The sequence below is a fragment of the Nannobrachium achirus genome (assembly GCF_963921795.1).
Source record: "Nannobrachium achirus genome assembly, chromosome: 7".
In the NCBI taxonomy this organism is placed as follows: domain Eukaryota; kingdom Metazoa; phylum Chordata; class Actinopteri; order Myctophiformes; family Myctophidae; genus Nannobrachium; species Nannobrachium achirus.
This window is the reverse complement of record NC_137816.1, coordinates 43,807,051-43,828,784: the sequence shown is the minus strand read 5'-3', so window position 1 is coordinate 43,828,784 and position 21,734 is coordinate 43,807,051. Positions and strand designations below refer to the sequence as shown.

At 45.3% G+C, this 21,734-nt stretch overlaps 2 protein-coding genes across 2 annotated transcripts; one reads left to right on the top strand and one right to left on the bottom strand.

Moving 5' to 3' along the window:
• Positions 1 to 163: 163 nt before the first annotated feature.
• On the top strand, positions 164 to 11,178 carry LOC308288162 (lactase-like protein; the record flags this gene model as incomplete). Its single annotated transcript, XM_080729514.1, has 13 exons — positions 164 to 296; positions 1,184 to 1,344; positions 2,337 to 2,424; positions 3,120 to 3,229; positions 4,944 to 5,072; positions 5,755 to 5,850; positions 6,162 to 6,216; positions 6,454 to 6,615; positions 7,812 to 7,888; positions 8,633 to 8,830; positions 9,648 to 9,774; positions 10,242 to 10,441; positions 11,074 to 11,178. 13 exons carry the CDS (start codon positions 164 to 166, stop codon positions 11,176 to 11,178), a joined length of 1,641 nt encoding a protein of 546 aa, XP_080585640.1.
• Positions 11,179 to 18,883: 7,705 nt separating this feature from the next.
• LOC308288776 (polypyrimidine tract-binding protein 1-like) lies at positions 18,884 to 20,524 on the bottom strand (the record flags this gene model as incomplete). Its single annotated transcript, XM_080730246.1, has 1 exon — positions 18,884 to 20,524. The coding sequence occupies one exon, from the start codon at positions 20,522 to 20,524 to the stop codon at positions 18,884 to 18,886; it is 1,641 nt and encodes a 546-aa protein (XP_080586372.1).
• Positions 20,525 to 21,734: the final 1,210 nt, after the last annotated feature.

Sequence of the window (21,734 nt, the reverse complement as noted above, 5' to 3'; positions counted from 1 at the left end):
AAGGCCCTTTTAGAAGTTTCAACCTCTGCCTCTCAACATTCTCTGCATGTGTGTGTGTGTTTGTGTGTGTCTGTCTGTCTGTCTGTCTGTGTGTGTGTGTGTGTGTGTGTCTGTCTGTCTGTGTGTGTGTGTGTGGGTGTAATCACAGACGGCGATCAGCAGCATGTTGCAGTGCATTGCGAGGCGGGTTCAGGTTCATGTGCTTGTGTTGGTGCTGTGTGTGTCAGCCAGTGACGAGGACTTCCACTGGACCAAGGACGAGGGCGTCTCCTTCCATTATGGAACCTTTCCCACAGGTACTGTGATGTGCGACTGGGGGCGCGAGGGGTTTTCAACAATTCTTTTAGAATATTGTGTTATCGTTGGATAATATTTTGTCACAATTCTATCCTGTACTCTCACCTATGCCATGTGGGTCATGACCGAAAGTATAAGTTCGCGGGGTACAATCGGCCGAAATGAGTTTTCTCAGACGGGTGGCTGGTATCTCCCTTAGAGATAGGGTGAGAAGTTCAGTCACCCGAGAGAGACTTGGAGTAGAACCGCTGCGCCTACACTTGTAAAGTGTAGGCGCAGCTTAGGTGGTTCGGGCATCTAGTGCGGATTCCTCCCGAGCGCCTTGAAGGTCCTCGATGCACTTCCCACTGGGAGGAGACCCAGTGGCAGACCAAAGAACAGATGGAAGGATTATATCTCCAAAATGGCCTGGGAAAGCCTCGGTATACAGAGGGAGTGGAGGAAGTTGCTCAGCATAAGGAACTCTGGAAGTCTCAGTTGGAACTGTTATCCCCGCGACCCAATTCCGGATAAGCGGTTGAAGATGGATGGATGGATGGAGACATATTTGCATATTATAACCAAACCTGGGGGTCTATTAGAGAAATGTTAACTCCATAGACACATACAAAACATATTATAACCACACCTGGGGGTCTATTAGAGAAATGTTAACTCCATAGACACATACAAAACATATCATAACCACACCTGGGGGTCTATTAGAGAAATGTTAACTCCATAGACACATACAAAACATATTATAACCACACCACCACACCTGAGGGTCTATTAGAGTAATGTTAACTCCATAGATAGACACATCGACACAGAAAAAGTACAAAACTGTCTATGGCACCACCTCTTTAACTACTGACATCTCCTAATGACTTGCTCTAAATGGCAGGCTTCTCCTGGGGAGCTGGGAGCTCGGCGTATCAAACAGAAGGAGCTTGGAACGTGGATGGCAAAGGCCTGAGTATCTGGGATGCCTTCGCCCACACCAAGGGCAAAATCTACCTGAACGACACCGGTGACTCCTCCTGCGACGGATACCACAAATTCAAGGTGACGTACAATCCTACATTCAAACTGCCTACACTAGAGTAGTGGTAAATGGTACATTTATATAGCGCCTTTATCCAAGGCGCTTTACAGATTACAAATTCAGAGTGTGAGGGACAGTAAATGCAAAAGGAACACAGGTTTTCAAACTAAAAAATAACAAACAAATAATTAACAAAAGATTTGAACAGGCAAGTTATAGGGCCCTTTAAGAGGTCAACAAAACATAACTCTAAATGAAAATAAAGTGCACCAAAACAGGAAATGAACTCAACTAACAAACCTGACCTAGGCCCAATTCCAGTCCATTGACTTGAACTCAACTAACACTCACTGATTTAGCCAAAGTCAATGTGCGCGTTCACGTTGGGGCTTAAGGGCTTGAGGGTTGTTCCAATGTAAATCGGTAAATCAGTGAGAGTGCGGAACCGCCGCTTTTTGTTGACTTTCCGTAAGTTTGTACATTTGTACCCTTTGGCAAAGGAATTACACACAGTTCATAGTGTTACCAAGGAAATCCTCCAGATGCAAATTAATCATGAATCGCAGTTAGAAAGTCAACAAAAAGTTGTGCTTTCTCACTGTTCTCAAAAGGGAGATTTATTTTTGCCTTTCTCAGATTGAATAGCAGGGAGTTCGAGTGTGTGGGGGGGCATAAAATAAAAACTAAAAGCTTCCTCGCCACGTCTCTTACCATTGACAGTTGGAACGTCAAATCGTTCAGTGCCAGGGGATCTCAGTGACCGACTAAGTTCATGCCTTTTGATCATATCTGACATCGACTAGTTTGGTTAACTGTCGCATCCCATAGTGCATAATGACCTATGTTTCGTTGTGTAATGCCCAGAATTCGAACTCGGGTCTCCCGCGTGAAAGTCCAATAGCTTAACCATTGATCCAAAGGGTTAACTTTATGGACCAAGGGAGATACTAGACTTTTGAGGCCATCAGGCTGAGGCAGTGAATCACTCTGCTACACTTGCCTCTACTTTTAGGATGACGTCAACCTGATGAAGGACATGAAGCTGAATCACTATCGTTTCTCAATCTCCTGGCCAAGGATTCTACCCACTGGACTAAAAAGTAAGCAGACTCTTTCATTTTCCGGTCTTTTGCCTCAGAGGGCGTGGTTTTGAGGTCAAGGTTATACTCCACTTTTAGAGCCGAATTTATTTCGTTTCGGTTCAGGGAGTCACAAAATTTCAGCACCACCGAACAGCCGAATTAATGACAGCTAACCCGCCCCCCAAACCTCTGAATGACATCATATATATATATATATATAGAGCCGAACCGAAATAAATTCGCCCTTAGGGTGGGGCAAAAGCACATGACTTTCACTCCGCTACATTTCAAAGAGAGTAATCTACATTTCTATGAAGGGACTCACGAAAATAGGCTATTATTATCAATGAACCACTTTCAAATATAGCCGATTTACAAACGTGTGTTTTATAAACGCAAATGTATTAAGTGTTTTTCATTTTCCAAAATAATTATTACAAATAAATAAAACTAGAAAGATGCAATTGAAACACCACTGTGTTTGCTGTGGTTGTGATTGAAGGAGTGGGGTGTCGCTCTCCATTCCGACATGTCGCCACTCCGAAATGTACTTCTTATTGTCGGAGTGGCGACACTTCCATAGAGGTTTAGGGTTAGGGTTAGAGATAGGGTTAGTGTCGGAATGGAGACATGTCAGAAAGGAGACATGTCGGAGTGGCGGGGTGTAACCGAAGGAGTGAAGCACAATGCTCATGTTGTGATTTGTTTTTCAGGCGAACACATCAACGAGAAAGGAATGCAATACTACGATGAGCTCATTAACGTGCTGCTGGAAAATAAGATCACACCCATAGTTACTCTTTACCACTGGGACCTGCCTCAGGTGAGATGTGCTGCTTATAATTACAACTAATCAAATAATCATTATATTTCTGTCTAGGCCAGTGCTTCTCAACCTGTGGGTCGGGACCCCCAGGGGTTAGGCTACCACGATTAGGACATATTTTACATGACGATTAATTGTTACTCAAATAATTGCGATTAACGATTTCATTGTGTTTTTGTTGTTGACAATTACATTTCTGTTTGGCTTGTGGGCTATTCCCAAGATTTTCATACTACTACATACTACTTTCATACTTCAGAGAGACAAATCAGGATGAAATGTACTGTACCCGGCTTCTTTGAATGCTTGATTCTGATTGGTCAGTCGCTGAAGAGGTCTGATATTTCTGGATAAGAGAGCGCTCCGCTCTATAACAGACTGCTGCCCAATCAAAGGCTCAGAACACCTGCTGCACTGAGGCTGCACTGTGTGAATCTTGTGCTGTAACCGACATGTCAGCCATGTAAACAAACACACAGCGACATTTAGAACTAAACGTCACTCTCAAGAATGTTTTTTAAAATATTGTAAGCGAGAAATAGACGACATATCAGAAAATGTATTCTTATCTAATCAGCACTTCCTTGTTTTCCAATGCGACCGTGTTGCGATGGGGGGGACGCCAAGCGCAACACTTGTGGAATAATTTCAGCCGTCAGCGGAAATACTTTGTTTTGTTGTTAGTTTTTAAATCAAATTATTCATTTAAGTTAAATTATACATTTTATTTAGTAGCCGGGTAATAATAAACTTTAGTAATCAGGCTGTCGGGATTGTTATTTATGGAGAACCACCACTGAGCCAGTCGTTATCCCTTACTTATCGACCTTTCTCTGTCCCAGCAACAAACCTTCGTGGGATCTAGCACCAGTAAACTTAGGATGTTCGAGTGATTTGCTATCAGACGCCGGCACCCACTTAAGTTAGGAGGCTATTGGTAGGATTTGTGTACGATTTCGCCTCTAGAGGCTCCAATCGGGAAGGTATATGTGTATCGTGTAGGTGTATCTTTTGGCATTATGAGTGAGGACCAATTATGTGAAGACATGTTTTATAGGATAACCACACCTGGGGGTCTATCATAGTTATGTTAACTCCAAAGACACATACAAAACAGAAAAAGTACGAAAAAGTAAGGGGGCGCGGTGGTGCAGTCGGTAGCATTGTCTCCTCACAGCTAGAAGGTCCTGGATTCGATTCCCACAGGGGGGCGCTGTGGGCTCTGCAGGGAGTGTTCTCTCCACCTCGTGTTCTCTCCACCACCATCTCCACCGTCATCTGTGCCCACACCCTAGGTGGGGTTGGGGAACGGGCCTTTCTGTGTGGAATTTGCATGTTCTCCCCGTGTCTCCTAGGATAGATACCCTCACAAAAACATGCAGTAATCCTGGTCTCTCTATAATGCCTCCCCCTGGTTGGAATAACGTGTTCCTTCCATGCGCTACGTCCAACAAGGGAAGCTCCCCCCCTGTCAGGTGGTAAGAAGTGACGTGCTCACTCCTCATGCACTGAAGGAAGCATGAGCTCAGTTCGGGGCTCTCCCCAGGTTGGCAGAATGAGCAGAGCCCAGGATTACAGGCAATTGGCACTGGGTGAAAAATCATGGGATGAAAAATTAGAACATTAAAAAACAGAAGTACAAAAACTATGGCACCACCTATTTAACTGTTACACCACCTGTTTGTGTGTGATTGTCCCCCCCCCCGTGCAGCTGTTGGAGGAGAGATACGGCGGCTGGCAGAACAGCAGCATGGTCAACTATTTCAATGACTATGCCAACTTGTGCTTCGAGAGATTCGGAAACAGAGTGAAGTACTGGATCACGTTCAACAACCCATGGGTACGTCACCTTGTCGTGCACGTCTGGATCAGTCATGAGTAGGGATGGAGCTCAAAACACAAGCCTGTTACATACTCGATAACAAATGTATTGACTACCCGATATCAATAAGCTTTGGGCTTATCAAGCCTGTTTATCGAGCATAGCGTCCCATGACATCATGTTTAAACAATCAGGACAAGAGGCGATCAAGACATTATTACAGTACTATTCCTAATATAAAGCCATTTAACACGTATTGCACATTAATGAATGGTTAACTCACAGTCACAACAACTGGCCAATAATGAAATATACTACCAAATATCATAATGTATTATAGAAATGCAATAAGTGATGGTTAAAAAATATAAAGGTTAGATACCAGTAAATCTCCCTAATCAGGAGATAAGTGACCATCAGGTCGCATACACAAACCTTAGAAGGCAATGTTGACCAATCATTAGGGAATATGGGAAATGGGACAGATCCATGTTGATGACATGACTTTAGAGATACTGTGTACCGCTTTGGGTGATTTTAGGGCAAAATCTGTAGGAGCAATGTGTCTTGCAAGAATCAAGGAAGAGCAAGGATGCCAGAAACCATAATCTCTATGTTTCATTTTAATGTTTTTTTCCCCTTCTTTTTACATAAAACAATGCCCGCTTTTTATACTTTCATAACTTTTTATACTTTATAGTCTGTAGCTGTAGAAGGTTACGAGACAGGAGAACACGCACCTGGACTGAAGATGAGAGGAACGGGTGCTTACAAAGCTGCACACCACATCATCAAGGTGAAAGTCCCATTTGGGGGAAATATCAGTTCTGCCAGGACGACGCATGAATGGATAAAGGACAACTTATGATAACTAAGGATAATATATTTGTATTGAATATAAAATATTCAATAGCTATTTATTTATTATGATTTGGCAATTAATTGGATCTGCTTTTAGGTACTCTGAGAAAGCTCTGAGACGCGTGTGATATTATAGATCTACTATTTTTGGTCATAGTACAGAGCATAAGAATTAAGTAAATATGTGTTTGTTTTCACAGCAATATAGTAATGTTTTTTTTTCTTCCCACCCTTCCTTTGTGACAGGCACATGCTAAGGTTTGGCACACGTATGACACCCAGTGGAGAAGTAAACAAAGAGGTGGGAGAAATGACACGACCAAATTATAAATGTCTGCACCACATGCATTGCTCCTACAAGAGTTTTTACTTTAAAATGTGCTAACCACGTGCTAACCAAGTTAGCACGTGGTACAGTTAGACATTTAGGCTAAAAGGAAGACACAAAACAAGTCCTGGGGACTTGTTTCCCTTGTGGCCCTTGTGGCCCTTGTGTGTGTGTGTGTGTGTGTGTGTGCGTGCGTGCGTGTGCGTGCAGGGTTTGTGGGGATCTCAGTGTCAGCGGACTGGGGGGAGCCGGTGGACATCAGCAACCAAAGAGACATAGAAGCAGCAGAGAGATACGTGCAGTTCTACATGGGATGGTTTGCTACGCCCATCTTCAACGGAGACTATCCTCAAGTTATGAAAGATTATGTCGGTGAGTGACCCGACCCGCAATCGAAATGGAGTAGAACGTCACTGTCCTTTATCTCCATATTTTCTATACATACATTTTCTCCAGTTCTTTTCACAAATGAATGCAGCCTACTTACATACAGGCACGTGCACACATAGACATCAAAGGGGGCTTGAGCACCTGCCCTTTTATCCGTCTGTAAAAAGCCCTCTCCAGACCACGAATGCAGTTTTTACTATGGTGAAAGAAATGCAAATGCCCTCTTTCCATGCCATACCTGAAGGCAGCATTCAAGAGAATTGCCTTTTCCAAACTCTACGCCACATCTCCAGTATTGACTTGATTATGCTTAGTTCATGTGTGGTATCAAGCATCGAGAATAGCCGACCTCCAAGCTCACAACGCGTCTCCAAGCTCACAACGCGTCATAGCGCGACACACTGTGAGCTTGGAGGTCTACTATTTCCTTACCCGTTACTCAGACGGATGGAGGTTTGCGCTCACTTCACCCGTTTTATAGTACTATATTATAGCATGTGAAACTTGACAAATAATAGTCTGGTTGGTTGAAAATGTCATGTGAGCCTCACCAATCAACAAGATTTTCAGACATACAGTATGCCCGTTTATGCCCGTTATGATTTGCTGCTAGCCTGGTTAATAAACCAGACCGCACAACACCACCCTGTGGTGTAGTGTGGTCTGGAGCCTCACAATTGAGAATCCATTTCCACCAGCCACCAGAAAGGGTTAGCCAATCAACACTAACGAGCTATTGACACTTGTATGGCTCAATCAATTACTGCGGTTTACAACCCCTTTGAAGTTCAAAGGGAGCAATTAAGAGCAAGTCACCTTGACATTTTTTTAAACCGCCACATACAAGCTCACATCGTGTCGCAAATGCAACGGTTGTCAGCTTGTAGATCACTCTCGGCTGCGACGCCAGAAACTGCCACACACCTTCTGCACCTTCTATAACACCAGTAAGACTCCCTAATCGGGAGAGAAGCGACCATCACATTATATGACATTATGTTATGTTATGTTATTACTCCTATATGCCTTATTTTAACTTGATTGTGTATACTTTTGTCCACTGTACAGCACTTTGTAACTTTGTTTCGAAAGGTGCTTTATAAATAAAATGTACTTACTTACTTACTTACTTACTTATTATACATTATGTGTAATGTGCGTACAATTTCTTTCAATAGGAAGGAAGAGTGCCCAGCAGGGCCTGGGAGCTTCACGGCTGCCTGTCTTCTCACCTCAGGAGAAGAGCTACGTCAAGGTATCCGTGATACAGTAATATGCAGCTTTATACCATTCACAAGGTGTGCTATGTGCTAAAAATGTATCGGCTCCCACCCTGATTGGACAGAATTGGCAACCTAAAATGGATTTCCGAACACTCTCAGCTAATGTATCTGGTAGGACAGGGGCCTTCAACATGGGGTCCGGGACCCCTAGGGGGTCTCCAGAGTCACTATACAGGAGGTCCTCCAAATTTTTGAGTGATATATATTTTTTATATTAACCACTTGAACCATAGTGTCGATATTCTGAGAAATGTAGCCAAAAATAGAAGATCTACAAGCTCACATGTGAGCTTGTAGATCTTCTATTTTTGGCAAAGAGGTTTAGTGTGGAGGGGAAAAAGAGCAGACTAAGTATAGCGTGAACGGTCAGGTTTATTAACTAATGACTGTTCAAGTTGTTAAATATCTGTTCAAGTGGTTAAATATCTGAAAACACAAATTAACATGAATCCAAAATACACTGATAATTGTGCTGTCAAACAATGAAACTATATGGAATCTATGACAAGGGTGTGGGGGTCCCTGCTTCATCTGTATCTCAACTAAGGGGTCCTTGGCCTGAAAACGTTGAAGACCTAGGAGCTAGGAGACACAAAGTAGACTCTTTGTGTCCGGAAATACAGCCGGTCATCAAATTATTGGCTCAGGAATGTGGACATTTTAAAAGTAATCCATGAATTCAATGATGTGAAACTTGGGTGAACTACTCCTTTAAGGGCACCTGTGACTTCCTGGGGATCGGTCACTTCACCACGCGGTACATCACCCAGAAGAATTACCCATCAGGCCGAGGGAGCAGCTACTTCATGGACAGGGACCTGGTGGAGCTGGTCGACCCGCGCTGGCCCGACCCTGGCTCTGAATGGCTCTACTCTGTGCCGTGGGGATTCCGTCGCTTGCTGAACTTTATCAAGGTAGGTGCGCACGCCACACACACACACACACACACACACACACGCACGCACACACAGGTTTGCATCACTAGGCCTGTCACAATTATTACATAATCGTCTAATCGCAATTATTTGACCTGATCGCAATTATTTTGTCATAATCATTTACGCGTTGAAACATTTTCATATAATAGTGGAAATAGCGATGCAACACATTGTTAGCTTATAGATTTCCACTATCAATCAATGTTTTTAAGTATAACGTTGGCAAATATGTCAGTCATTTCTTTTTAATTTATTTTTTATATTTTGTGTTATATCTGCCATGTGCAACACCTGGATCAATTCATTTTGATAGTCTCTTATCAGCGCACCTGTGTAGTTCTGCGTATTTACCATGAGATGGCGACAACAGCCAATCACTAGTGTAGGAGCTGACGTCACTCGTTTGCGACATCTCTTTTGTTGTTTATTCTACTAGCCTAGCTCGGCTGTGTTTAGCCATTAGCTTACTATGCCTAACTCTAACCCTAACCCTAACCTTAACCACAGTAAAACTATGCCTAACCCTAACCCTAACCCTAACCTCCGTAGGGTGAGGCGCTATCATTCCTGCCGATGCTACGATGTCGTTGTCTTTGTTGTGGATTAAAGTGACCGCTTGTTCGGCCCCACGCCGCACGACGAGTGCTCCTGTTCTCAATTTCACTGAAACTCAAAAAAACGTGACATATATATATCGCGTCAGTGCCATATCAGCCTGTCGGGATCTTATCACTCGATAATGACCGCTGAGGCAGACGTTATCCCTTACATATACTTCATGTATCCTTGACAGACCCAGTATGGAAATCCCATGATCTATGTGACGGAGAACGGTGTGTCAGAGAAGATGACGTGCACAGACCTCTGTGATGACTGGAGGATGCTCTATTTCCGAGACTACATCAATGAGATGCTCAAGGGTGAGGAAAGAACACATGACTTCGTTACAGTGCGCCAGTGTCCACTTTGATGGAGCATTTAGATTTAATTTCAGTCACAGTCTTTTGAATAAAATTCCATTTTGTTTTTGTCTTATTTTTTGTCATCTGAAAAATTTTAGTTTTGGTCTAGTCATTTTAGTTGACTAAATCTACAGTTGATTCTGTGTCACAAATATGTATTTTAGAAGGCCTTGATGGCGTCATAATGGCATATAATATTACACGTACTGCGCTCTGAAAATAGCCGATCTACAAGCTCGCAGTGCTATTTTCACAGCAAAATGACTTCTACTGGATCTCTAGTCCCTCCCGCCCATTTTGAATTCCGGACTTTCACTTCTATATTGCAGAATTTATACTTTTGCTTAAGTAAAACATTTGAGTACTTTTTCCACCTGGTGCGTAATGTGGTTTAAAATGTCCAGTGTCCTATGTGCACATTGCAGCGATAAAGGACGGAGTTAACGTGAAGGGCTACACGGCCTGGTCCCTCCTCGACAAGTTTGAGTGGGACGAAGGCTACTCGGAGAGGTTCGGCCTGTACTACGTGGACTTCATGAGCAAAAACAAACCGCGTTACCCAAAAGCATCGGTCCAGTACTACAAACGCATCATCAGCTCCAATGGATTTCCCAACCAGAGAGAGGTATAGAGTCTTGTCATAGCACTTAAAGGTAGGGTAAGTGATTTCACTTGAGTTTCAGTTTTTATGTAGGTGACAGGCAGCCGCCTTCACTTACCCTAACTTTAATAGAGATACGTATGTATATGTATATAATATATTTAAATATATTCGTCGCTGTCCGGCAGAAACCAGCTAACTCAATTTTTTCAGGTTTTAGATTTTTGTTCATAACTCAGATATTCAACACCCTTTACTGTCTGTGTGCTGGTTAGCTTCAGCTTGAGCTGAATCGAAAGTCCGTTGGAGAGGGATGTGTGCATGTTTTCAGCAAGCCCACGCAGTTTGTGTAGGAACTGCTTTTTCTAGTTTCATTAAGTCAGCCAGACACTAATTGACCAATGACAGTCCGGACAGACACGGGACAAACAGAAAAGCCGGATGTACTGTATAGGAGCGCTTCTGAGTGACAAAACCAGCTACTCCATTGGATCCCGAAAATGTCTACTAAAGCAGCTAACTCCACCCATTTAGCCCTGCTTATATATATATATATATATATATATATATATCACCTTCAGAATCAAATGGCACGCCTTCATCTGTGTATAAGCGTGCACCAAGCATGGCTTTGAGAGTGTATGTGCTGTTCACAGGTGGAGAGTTGGAAGAGGAAAGCAGGAGAGCTGTGTTCGTCCAGCAACCAGCTGCTAGCTGCAGGTCAGTGCGCACACACTGCTGCTACAATCATGGTTCTCTGACATGGTTTAGGTGGTGTAAAAAGTACTCACATACTTTACCTAAAGTAAAAGTATCAATCACAATGCAATGCAGTAATACTCCGTTGCAAGCAAAAGTCTGGAAATCAGAATACGTACAAAAGTATTGGAAACCAAATATACACTATATTTACAAGTACACACAATCAATTAAATGTCTTTGAAGGTCCAAGATGCCATGGTCTCCATAGACTTCCATGTAATTCATAGTGCACGGATCGTGCACGCCCATGCCTAGATCATGCACCAGGTGTGTGCACGCTGTTCACAGCTTTAAAAAAAATCTGCTTGGAAATCCGTTCAGGCATTCATGATATAGCAGCCATTATGTTTTCTTCAGATGTAAACAAACATGGCTGCCATGTTTGAAAGAATGGGTTGGTATGGCGATCCAACCCGGGGGGGGGGGGGGGCGGGTTAATGAAGTATAAACAATCTCTGTAGGTACAGATGTGCCATTTCAAAACTTCACACGTCCTGCCATTGCAAGACAGTGGATTTTCTTTTCAGGGGATTTGCAGAACATTGAGCTTGTAGATCAGCTATTTTTCTCTGAGTTTAAATCTGCCTATGAAATGGAATGGGGTGGTTTCTTGCCATTTGCGAGTTTCTGCAAAAATACGCTCCATTCTCCATAGAAATTAGAAAGGTAAAACAGGGGAAGAAACCTGTGGAACAAATGCATTAGCAGCAAAAAATGAAGAGTTGACACAACAGCACATCTGTACATCTTCCTCCCCTCTGTGCGTGTGTGCGTGTATGTATGTATGCGTGCGCGCGTGTGTTTGTGTGTTTTCAGATCCGTTGATAAGCCACATGGAGATGGTGTCAGAGATCGTGGTCCCCACCGTGTGCACACTCTGCATCCTGCTCAGTGCCGTCTTCCTCATGTTCCTGCTGCGTGCGCGATTCTGAAGACCCACCTCCACCCCGCTTAGCCTCCCTGTTCGGGAGGGAAACAGCAGATCTACAAGCTCACAAGACGCCGAAGACACTGCTAGTCTTTTTAGCGAAGAAACGTAGTCTGTTATTATCTGTCGGCAAACGCGGTCATTCCACTGTGACATGCAGACTTACACGCACACATACATGCACATTGTTGTCACTGTTGGGCAGAAACCTTGTATCTCCGAGTTTCAAACATGTGTTTTTCCGTAAAGCCCTGCTTCATCATACAAGACTGTCGCACAAAACGAGTGAAAATAGTAGATCTACAAGCACACAACGCCTCGCGATGCGAGGTGTGCGCGCATACGCGTGCATGCATACACACATGCGCGCAGCACTCACACAAAACCTCCAGAGGGAGAAAGTTATTTCTTGCAAAAGAGTGTCAGAAATGTCAGAAAGGCATTTGTTAGTTTCAATGTCCTGCTGTCTTCATTGGGAGAAAGCGCTGCTCTTCCTCACGTACGAATTCAAGCGGGACGTTTGATTTGAAACGATCCAGCCTTTGGTTTCAGACAACTTGTAGAGAGATTTTAAACAGGCGTTTTTTGTCTTTGCTTTTTGATAAGTAGTAAATATTTGATAATAAAATAGCACCCACGACTTTTATATGCCGAAGAATGACAGAGAGGAGTACAGACAATAAAGGGCTGCTATATTACTGTATGTTGTTACAACAATATAATAAAGATTTTAAAAAGGTTATAAATGTGAGTGTGTTTCTGCTGTGTCTATACTTCATCATATAACGCAAAAGGTTGAACGTCTTGCCAAAACTTTATCCATTACCATGGTGTGTAATGTCATGGGGTCAGATTGGTCAACACACTGTCTATCCAGCCACCCATTATTTTATGCTCTAACTCAGTGGTTCTCAAACTTTTTCATGTCAAGGACCCCCAAAATTACATTTATTTGGCCGCGGACCCCCATCTCAAAATATGTTGTTCCAGAGACCCCCCAGAAGCAGAGATTTGTCACAAAAGTTTGCTTTGAAAAATATATATTAGGGGGCACGGTGGCACAGTGGTTAGCGCTTCGCCTCACAGCTAGAAGGTCCTGGGTTCGATTCCCGCCGGGGGACGCTGTGGGCGCTGGCGGCGTGTTCCTCCTCCGCGTCATCAGCGCCCACACCCTAGGTGGGGTTGGCGATAGGGCCTTTCTGTGTGGAGTTTGCATGTTCTCCCCGTGTCTCCTAGGGTTGATACCCTCACAAAAACATGAACGTAATCCTGGTCTCAATAATGCCTCCCCCTGGCCAGCCGGGGCGCCTGATGGAGGGGAAAGGAACTGGTTGGAATAACGTGTTCCTTCCACGCGCTACGTCCAAACCAGGGAAATCTCCACTGTCAGGTGAAAAGAAGCAACTTGGACTCCTCGTGCATAGAAGGAAGCATGAGGTCAGTCCGTTGTCTTCCCAGGCGCGGCAGAGGGAGAGCAGAGCCCAGGATTACATAGGCAATTAGCACTGGGTGAAAAAATTGTGGGAGAAAAATTATAAAAAGAAAAATATATATTGAAAGATGTGCACACATTTTCACGATTTTTCAAAAATAGCAGATCTTGTATATCTGCTATTTTTCAATAGTTAAAGCAGTCAATAATTCTAGGCCTGAATGCCCTGACAGCATCCCTTAAACTAGCCATAAATCATAACACCAGGAGAGCTCGCTAATATTCGGACGTTACGTCTCTCCTTGGAGTTATAAGGCAGAGTCATATGGCTCTCGCTGGTTGAGCTCCAACGTCCATATTCGGCTCAAAACATGTACAAATCAATAAGTTGCTCACCGCATCGTCGAAACAGCTTTATATCTACCGATGAGCCCACTCGTTGGCATGTGTTAGTCCATATCCCACTAAGCACGCCGTCTAAAAGTGGTCTAATAGTGGTATAGATTTGAACGTTTTTTTTTGTTGTCTAAACTTAAACTAGACGACTAATAGACGTCTAATAGTCATCTAAATGCAGACCGTCTATATTTAGACGACTATTAGACGTCTATTAGTCGTCTAGTCTAAGTTTAGACGACAAAAAAACTTTCAAATCTATACCACTATTAGACCACTTTTAGAAGGCGTGCTTAGTGGGATGTTTCTAATAAATTAATGTTTACTCAAACTTCTCCGAGACTTGCGTTTCCTCGTCGGAATGCTCCCGCCTTCAGAACTACAGAACGTTGGAATACTTCCGCATACAAAAAATAACAAGACGAGATGAGATGAGAGAATTTCCTCATGCTTATAAGCTTGAGGAAATTCTCTCATCTCGTCTCGTCTCGTCTCGTCTCGTCTCTCTCTCTCTCTCTCTCTCTCTCTCTCTCTCTCTCTCTCTCTCTCATTGTACAGCACTTTTGTAAAAAAAAGAAATTGCCATTATTATGCCAATATTATTATATTGGTGTTATTTACTGTTTCAAACAAAACAAGATGGCTTCGGTAATAATATTGATTCAATTCCAATGAAAATGTATTTTTTTTTCATTCTTGTGCTGTTGCTATTTTATTTATTCATTAGGCCTGCATTGTCAAATTGTATTTTGTAGGGTTTTAATGTTTACAACTTTTTAATGTAGGCTATATTTTATTCACCTCAATAACACGGAATCCACAGACAGGAAGTAACAGAGAAAGGCTTCCGTCACCGTGCTATGCTTCGGTGCCGTTCCGTGTCGTATCTTTTCTCGGACAAAGAAACAAAGAGAAAACGGGACCAAGACCAGGAGATGAGCGGAGTGCGCGGTTTTCGAGCGAGCCAAGGCGAAATGTTTGGGACTGAGATGGAGTCGGCAGAAGAAGATTGTGAAGGGGATAGATCAAAAAATCAAAAGAAAAGGAAGAAAGAAGGAAACAGAACAAGTTCTGAAAGTGATGAGCAGGAAGAGAAGTACATCTTTGGAATGAAAGCAGAGGCTAAAGCTGACGGTATTTTCAGCGACCAACATGCAGTAGGAAAGTTCCTTGTGAAGAAAGTAGGACGCATAAAGTCATTGAGGGTTACCAGGACCGGGCTAGTTATATTTGAATGTACACATGCCGCCCAGTTGGAGAAAGCCTTGGGTTTGGGGAGTGCCCAGTGGAGGTCTTTCGGCTTGGAATCAGACAATACTGTAAGGGAGTAGTAAGTGGAGTGCCTCTGCGCGTGAAGCCAGAGGCATTTGTGGAGTTTGCTGAGGGAGTGTGTAGTGCAAAAAGATTGACTAGGTTTAAAGACGGGAAACAGGAGGAAAGCACATCAATTTGTCTGACGTTTTTAGGGAAGGTTGTACCACAGAGCGTCACAAAGCTCACACCGCTTTGTGAGCTTGTAGATCAGAGCCCTGCAACGGGTGGGGTACCCGTGGGGTACCCGTGGGTACCCGACGGGTACCCGTGTTTGACGGGCGGGTACGGGCGGAATATATTCAACTATAAATGTGCGGGTACGGGGACGGGCGGTGCGCGACTAAACACGGGCGGGTAACGGGCGGATGACATTTTACTGTGAAAATCAGACAACTGTTTCTGCCTAAAACAACGTCACAAGAGCGCACACATGCAGTGAGCAGCAGGACGACAGAACCACGGCATGCATACAGCACTGTTTCCACCTAAACGTCAAGTCACACACATGGAGCGGCGGCAGCCGGCTGGAGCGCACACACTCACAGTGAGGAGGACACCGACACACAACTGAATAAAGTGGCCGCGAGTGATCTGCTTGCCTAGCGCGCGATGTAGTTGAAAGGTCCATGATTGTATAATATCCACGTGATTCCACGACTATTAGGAGTTCCTTTATTATCGTCACATCATTGGTCCGGTTTGGTTTAGATTACCTCGGGCTGTTTATCATGAGAGAACCAAGACAGACAGACAGCGAGTGGCGTTCCCTTCAGCTGTGAAAAGCTGGATATGTGCTTCGCCGTATGACGGTGCGTGTCGAGCATAGCAGACATGCAAGCTCACAAAGCTGCAAGTTCCGACATGTTGTGAGCTTCTAGCTCTGATATTTTCAATGCGCGACACCGTCGTATGACAAATACAACTGCACAAAGCAGCGGAGGCAGAAAGCAGCAGCAGCAACAAGCTGTCACGACAGTGTCAGATCATGATACAATTTTAAATTAGTATGATTGGTTTTAAAGGTTGTTCTACTTTATCCAAATAATAATAGACCTATTAATAATAGGCTTAATAACAGCATTTTCCGACGGCTTGCAGGGGGATCAACTATGGAGTGAAAATGGAGTGCGATGCCATTGAAAGAACGCACGCACGGCTGTAGGCTATTTACTTTAATGCATGTAATCACGGGTAACGGGGCGGGCGACGGGTCCATTTTTTGACGGGCGGGACGGGTCTGGTTTTGATTTTTTAATAGTGACGGGTAGCGGGCGGTCCACGGATCTGATTAATGACGGGACGGGCGGGCGCGGGTTGTCAAAATTGGACCCGTGCAGGGCTCTGTTGTAGATTGGATATTTTCACTACCTTAGTTTTCACTTCACTGCTTTAATTTGTGTTCTAATTTGGGAATTTCTTTGATTTCTTTCTTTTCTTTTTTTTAATATTTTGAATATTAACTCTTTTACTGCCTAATTAAGGATTTAAGGATGTCTTATACTGCTATCAAAGTAGCTTAACTTTGCGATTTTATAAATAAAAATATCCATCGATATTTCCAACCGCAATCTTTTGCAAAAGACAGGCGTATTTCTCATAAAGTTGTGAAAAGAAAAAGAGAAATTGACCGGGCCGCCGTTCCAATGAACGAGGCTGAAATTTGACTCGGTTGCACCAGTTGTAGACATAGAAAACGACCAGAAAAGTGATCCATTGTTGTTTAAGTGTGCTCCGGATTTGAGACTAGCGTTACTGGAGCTGCTGCTACTGCAGACACCTGCGCCACCCCATATCTGCTCAGACAGTCTCTGCCGGGGAAAGAACGAATGCTAGGCACAGCGGCATGAAAACAAAAAAAGTGTTTGTTTGGCGGTAAAATTTAAAAACTAAATGTAGGTAACAAAAAAATGTAAAGGACCCATACAAATCTGTCCACAAATGGGTCCCGACCCACTGTTTGGGAAACCACTGTCTAGTGGATGTCACCAGTTTTAGGACCTCATCAGAACAGTCACCTCACAGTTGGTGATCTAAAGTTCATTGTTCTTAGTTTTCAGAAAACAATATTGTAGCGACCCTGTAGTCAATTCCAGCCTGGTGTGCGAAACGCTACAATATGTACATACGTATACTGTACATAGAATTTACAAGGTGAGACATAAGGTGAGGTAAAACAAAAAACAATCTAAGGTGCAGCATTAGAACAGTAAGGCCTCCGCCCTCCCTGCAAGAAAAATAAGTATTTTCGTCCATGAGGTAAAAAAAAAGTCCACAAAAAGAAAGGTATCCAACATAAGTTAAAGTGGTCCAATTTGGCAGGACTGGACATAGGCGATGTTCACGTCTGACGGTAGCCCGGTGGTAGCTTTGGTGGTCTGGCTCTTTAAAAGGAGGCAGAGCTTGCCTGGCCGTGGTAGAAGTAGCGGTTGTTAGCAGATTGTGGTGAATGTCCTTCACCACCCCACCCCGTGCAATTCCCGGAGGCAGGGAAGCATCAGTTCCCACGATCCGCTGGACCGTTCGCAAACCACCCACTGTTCTTCGCTTGTTTTTTCCCCATTTGAATGAAGTGCAGTTTCCGTACCAGGTGGTGACACAGCCTGACAGGACACTTTTGATGGAGCAGTTGTAAAAGAGCCTGAGGAATGCGAGGGCTCACTCAGAACTTCTTCAAGCTTGGTGTGGGCCCCACTTGAGCTCGAGAGAGAGGAGAGGACAAAGGCAGGTATGACATATCAGGGTTAGCAGTGGGTGAGTTATTAGACAACAAATTAGAAGGGAAGATGAGAAAGAGCTTCTGATGACGTCAACCTTATCAAAGTACGGGATGAAAGCCTCAGCAGTTGGGGGGGGGGGTAAGAAGGGAGGATAAGGTGTAATGAATGAGCAATCATGGAGGCAGTGGAATGATCAGCAGTGGATGAGAGGGAGAAGGCAGAGAGAGGAGTGAGGTCATCCGATCACTCAGCTCTGAGAGGGTTTCAGATAAGCAAGGACTGGCAGACATGAGGGGGTTCAGTGAGAAGAGGATACTTAGAGGAGGGGTTTAGCGACCTCAGGTTTCGTTGAGTGGTGACCGTTTGAAGTTTGTCAGATTTAGGTGCGAGAGTGGTGGAGGTGAATGTTATATTAAGTGGTAATCTGAGATGTGTAGGGGCCAAACATGGCCAACCGAGAGCAGGCCCTAGATAACACTAGGTCCAACACATTGCCAGCTCTGGGAGCAGAAGGAGATAGGGAGAAGTCGAATGAAGACATGAGACATGTCTCTGCATGTTGGTTGAAGTCATCCAGTGGAATGCGTCGGGTGCCATCTTCCGGAAAGAAGCTGACAAGAGAATCTAGCTCTCCCAAGAATTACCCATGTGGACGATTTAGCACAATGATGGAAAGAGGGATATGTTGTGTAATCGTGAGCATTTAAATCAAATGTGGAAGTAGAAGATAAAAAGATTAGAAACACAGAAACTACTTTTGGGGATATAAGTAACCAACTCTGCCTAGTATGGGTTAAGGTCCAGCCGCAGCAGTAGTAGGTGGTATCTGGGGTAATCCAGGTCTCAGTGAGGGCAAGGAAGGAGACCCAGGCTGAATTTCATCCTGTTTTGTGGGCTGCTGCTTTGGAGGACGGCCACTAAATGATGGACTTGGAGAAGGACACTCGGAGGCAGTGGTTCTCTCCCAGGTCGTGGTTGTGAAACTCGATCAGCGACATGATGGCCTCCTCCACCGAGCCCATCTGGACCAGGGCCATCCTGCGGTCCTTCGGGAAGAACCTGAAGGCCCTGACTGTGGCTCCCGAGCTAGCGAACAGCGCTCTGAGTTCGTCTTCAGCCACTGACGGCGGGATGTTGGAGAGGTGGAGAGTGGCGGAGGGAGGGAAGATGTTAGCGAAATTCTTGGAGTCTGGCTTCTTGAAGCGGTGCAACGGCGAGTTGCCGTAGTCCTTGGTGAGGCCCTGGTAATCGTGGCCCTCCCTGGGCAGCTGAACCGCGGTGTGCTTGGACAAGGTCACACGCATGGCCCTGCCGTGGAGCGGCTGCGCGTTCAGGTGACTCATAGCTAGTTGAGCCTGCGTGTCATCGGACATCTGGATCAGAGCGTTCTCCTTTTTGCCGAACAGGATCTTGACCCTCGTCACGTCGCCGTACACGCCGAACAGAACGAAGAGGCAGTGTGGCGTAACATGCTCGGGGTTTAGGTTTCTGACCAGCAGCACGTTGTGACCCCCGGCGCCGGCCATGCCGCCGTGGCTGACGGCCAGAGACGACACCAAGGCGCTGGGCATGCAAGGCATGGGCAGACCCGCCGCCTGCTGGAAGGTGAAGTTCGGGGGAAAGGCATGAGCGCCACCGTAAGGAGAGGGAAGAGAGAAGATCCCCGGAGAAGCAAAGGCGGCGGCAGCTGCCATGGCCTGGTGGTGGTGGTCCAGGGAGGACTCCAGCGTGGGCAGGTCCGGCCTGGTGTAGTCCCTGCTCTTGTCGTTGTTGTCCTTGACGTGGAGGCTGGTGAGCTTGGAGAAGCTGACCCTCAGGGTGCAGCAGGCGTTGTAGAGGCTCTGGCCGTCTAGGGACAGCTTGGCGCTCTGGGCCGTGGTCCTGTCGGTGTACTGCACCAGAACCTGGAACTGGCCGTTCTTGGTGAAGGTGATGATCTTCAGCACGGCGCCGAACCGGGACAGGATCTGATGCAGTGCATCCAGGGTGACAGGGTAGAGGAGGTTCTCCACCACGACTCTCAGCACGGGGCTCTGGCCGCCTGAGCCACCTGAGCCACCTGAGCCGCCTCCCCACGCCGTCGTGCCTCCCCACTCCCCCGGAACCACTCCCCCCACTCCAACCCCGCCCTGCAGCGCGTCGGCCGCCTGCAGTGCCGCCTGGGCTCGTGCCTGACCAGGCGAGTGGTCGTCAGTCCGGAGCCGCCGGTGGTTAATGGAGTGCTGCACGTAGACAGGCTGGTTCCGGATGACGGGGGCGACGGAGGAGAAGTAGCTCACCATGGTCCGCGCACAATCCTCGCTGCTCAGCTCCAGGAAGGCCTGGTTCTTCCCCCTCAGCATCAGCAGGTTGGTGACCTTGCCGAAGGGCAGGCCGAGCCCAACGACCTCAGACTCGTGGGTGTCGGCGGGCAGCCTGCGGATGTGGACGACGCGCGACGGAACACGGGAGGGGCTCCGGACATCGCCCGAGTTTCGCCTGAATTTCTTGCTTCCGCTGCCGCCGGCCGGGCTTGCGATGTAGGGCGATCCCCTCTTGGTGCCAGCTGACACCGACATCCCATCTTGGGATGTCGGCATATGGCCTGGGCCCAGTGAGTATGGATCAGCGTCTAGGCTGCCGTCCATTGCACAATGCAAACTGCAGGTCTCCAGACTTGTATTTGTATAAGACAACTGAAATAATGCCTTGTATCCAGCGATTGTATGGTGCAGAGTTGCAGTGCAAGTATTGAGCAGCCTCACCTACGCAATAACTGTGCTTTGGTAGCTTGGTAGCTGAGTACAGGAGTTTGTTGGACAAAAACGTACTGCGTCCAGAATTATAGATCCAGAGGTCTATGACGCTAAACTACAAAAAGAGCCTTCAAACTTTGACCGACAGCGTTTATCCGTATGTATGGTATTTCGGGAATTTCACCTGCATTTATAATTCATGTCCACCAAATATTTGCCAAAATATGGACACGACTCCATAATAGGAAAAGACTGATGTCATATTGATGACGTCCTGTGCAGTTGTGCAGAGTTCACTTCATCAGGCCAGGTCTTCTACAGTACATACGACTTATATTGCCGAATAGTGACAAAGCACCGAACAGGAAGAATGCACTGGACTCGAGTTGCATGAACCAAATTTTCTGTCCCTGCAATGACGCAAGTCTCCAATAGATCTGCTATAGACCTACCAGCTATTGTACATGACTAAGACTAAGACTAAAAGTCTGAAAGACTAAGATTTGGATATTTAGTCGACTAAAACTAGACTACTAAACAATTTCAGATGACTAAAATAGGACTAAAGCTAAATGGTGTGTTATTCAAAAGACTAAAGCCCGATTCGCTTGGGATTAAATGATGTAGGGACCTTGGAGTGATTTGTAATAATCACGGAGGATGTCTGTTTTTTTAATCCTGTGCGAATCGACCATGCCTGTAATTTGAGATGTAATAATTACAGGGCAAATGACGAGTGTTATGGGCTGTTTTTCCAACAATTTACATCTGCTGCAGCATTTCATTCATAGTGTTCCGTTGTTACTCCCTTTAGGCTATGGACCTCTCGGAAGCATCGCTGGTCTAAAATCCAAGTTCATGTTCAATGCCATCTGTTATGGCAATATGTATGTAAAATATGTCAATATTACATTATCATGTTATGACAGGGATGGGCAACTTTGTAGATGGTGAGGGCCAAAAAAATCAGACTCACTCTGGGGGGCATCGTTTATCGGCACTCTCCCCAGTCGCCAGTAGTACCCCATCACTC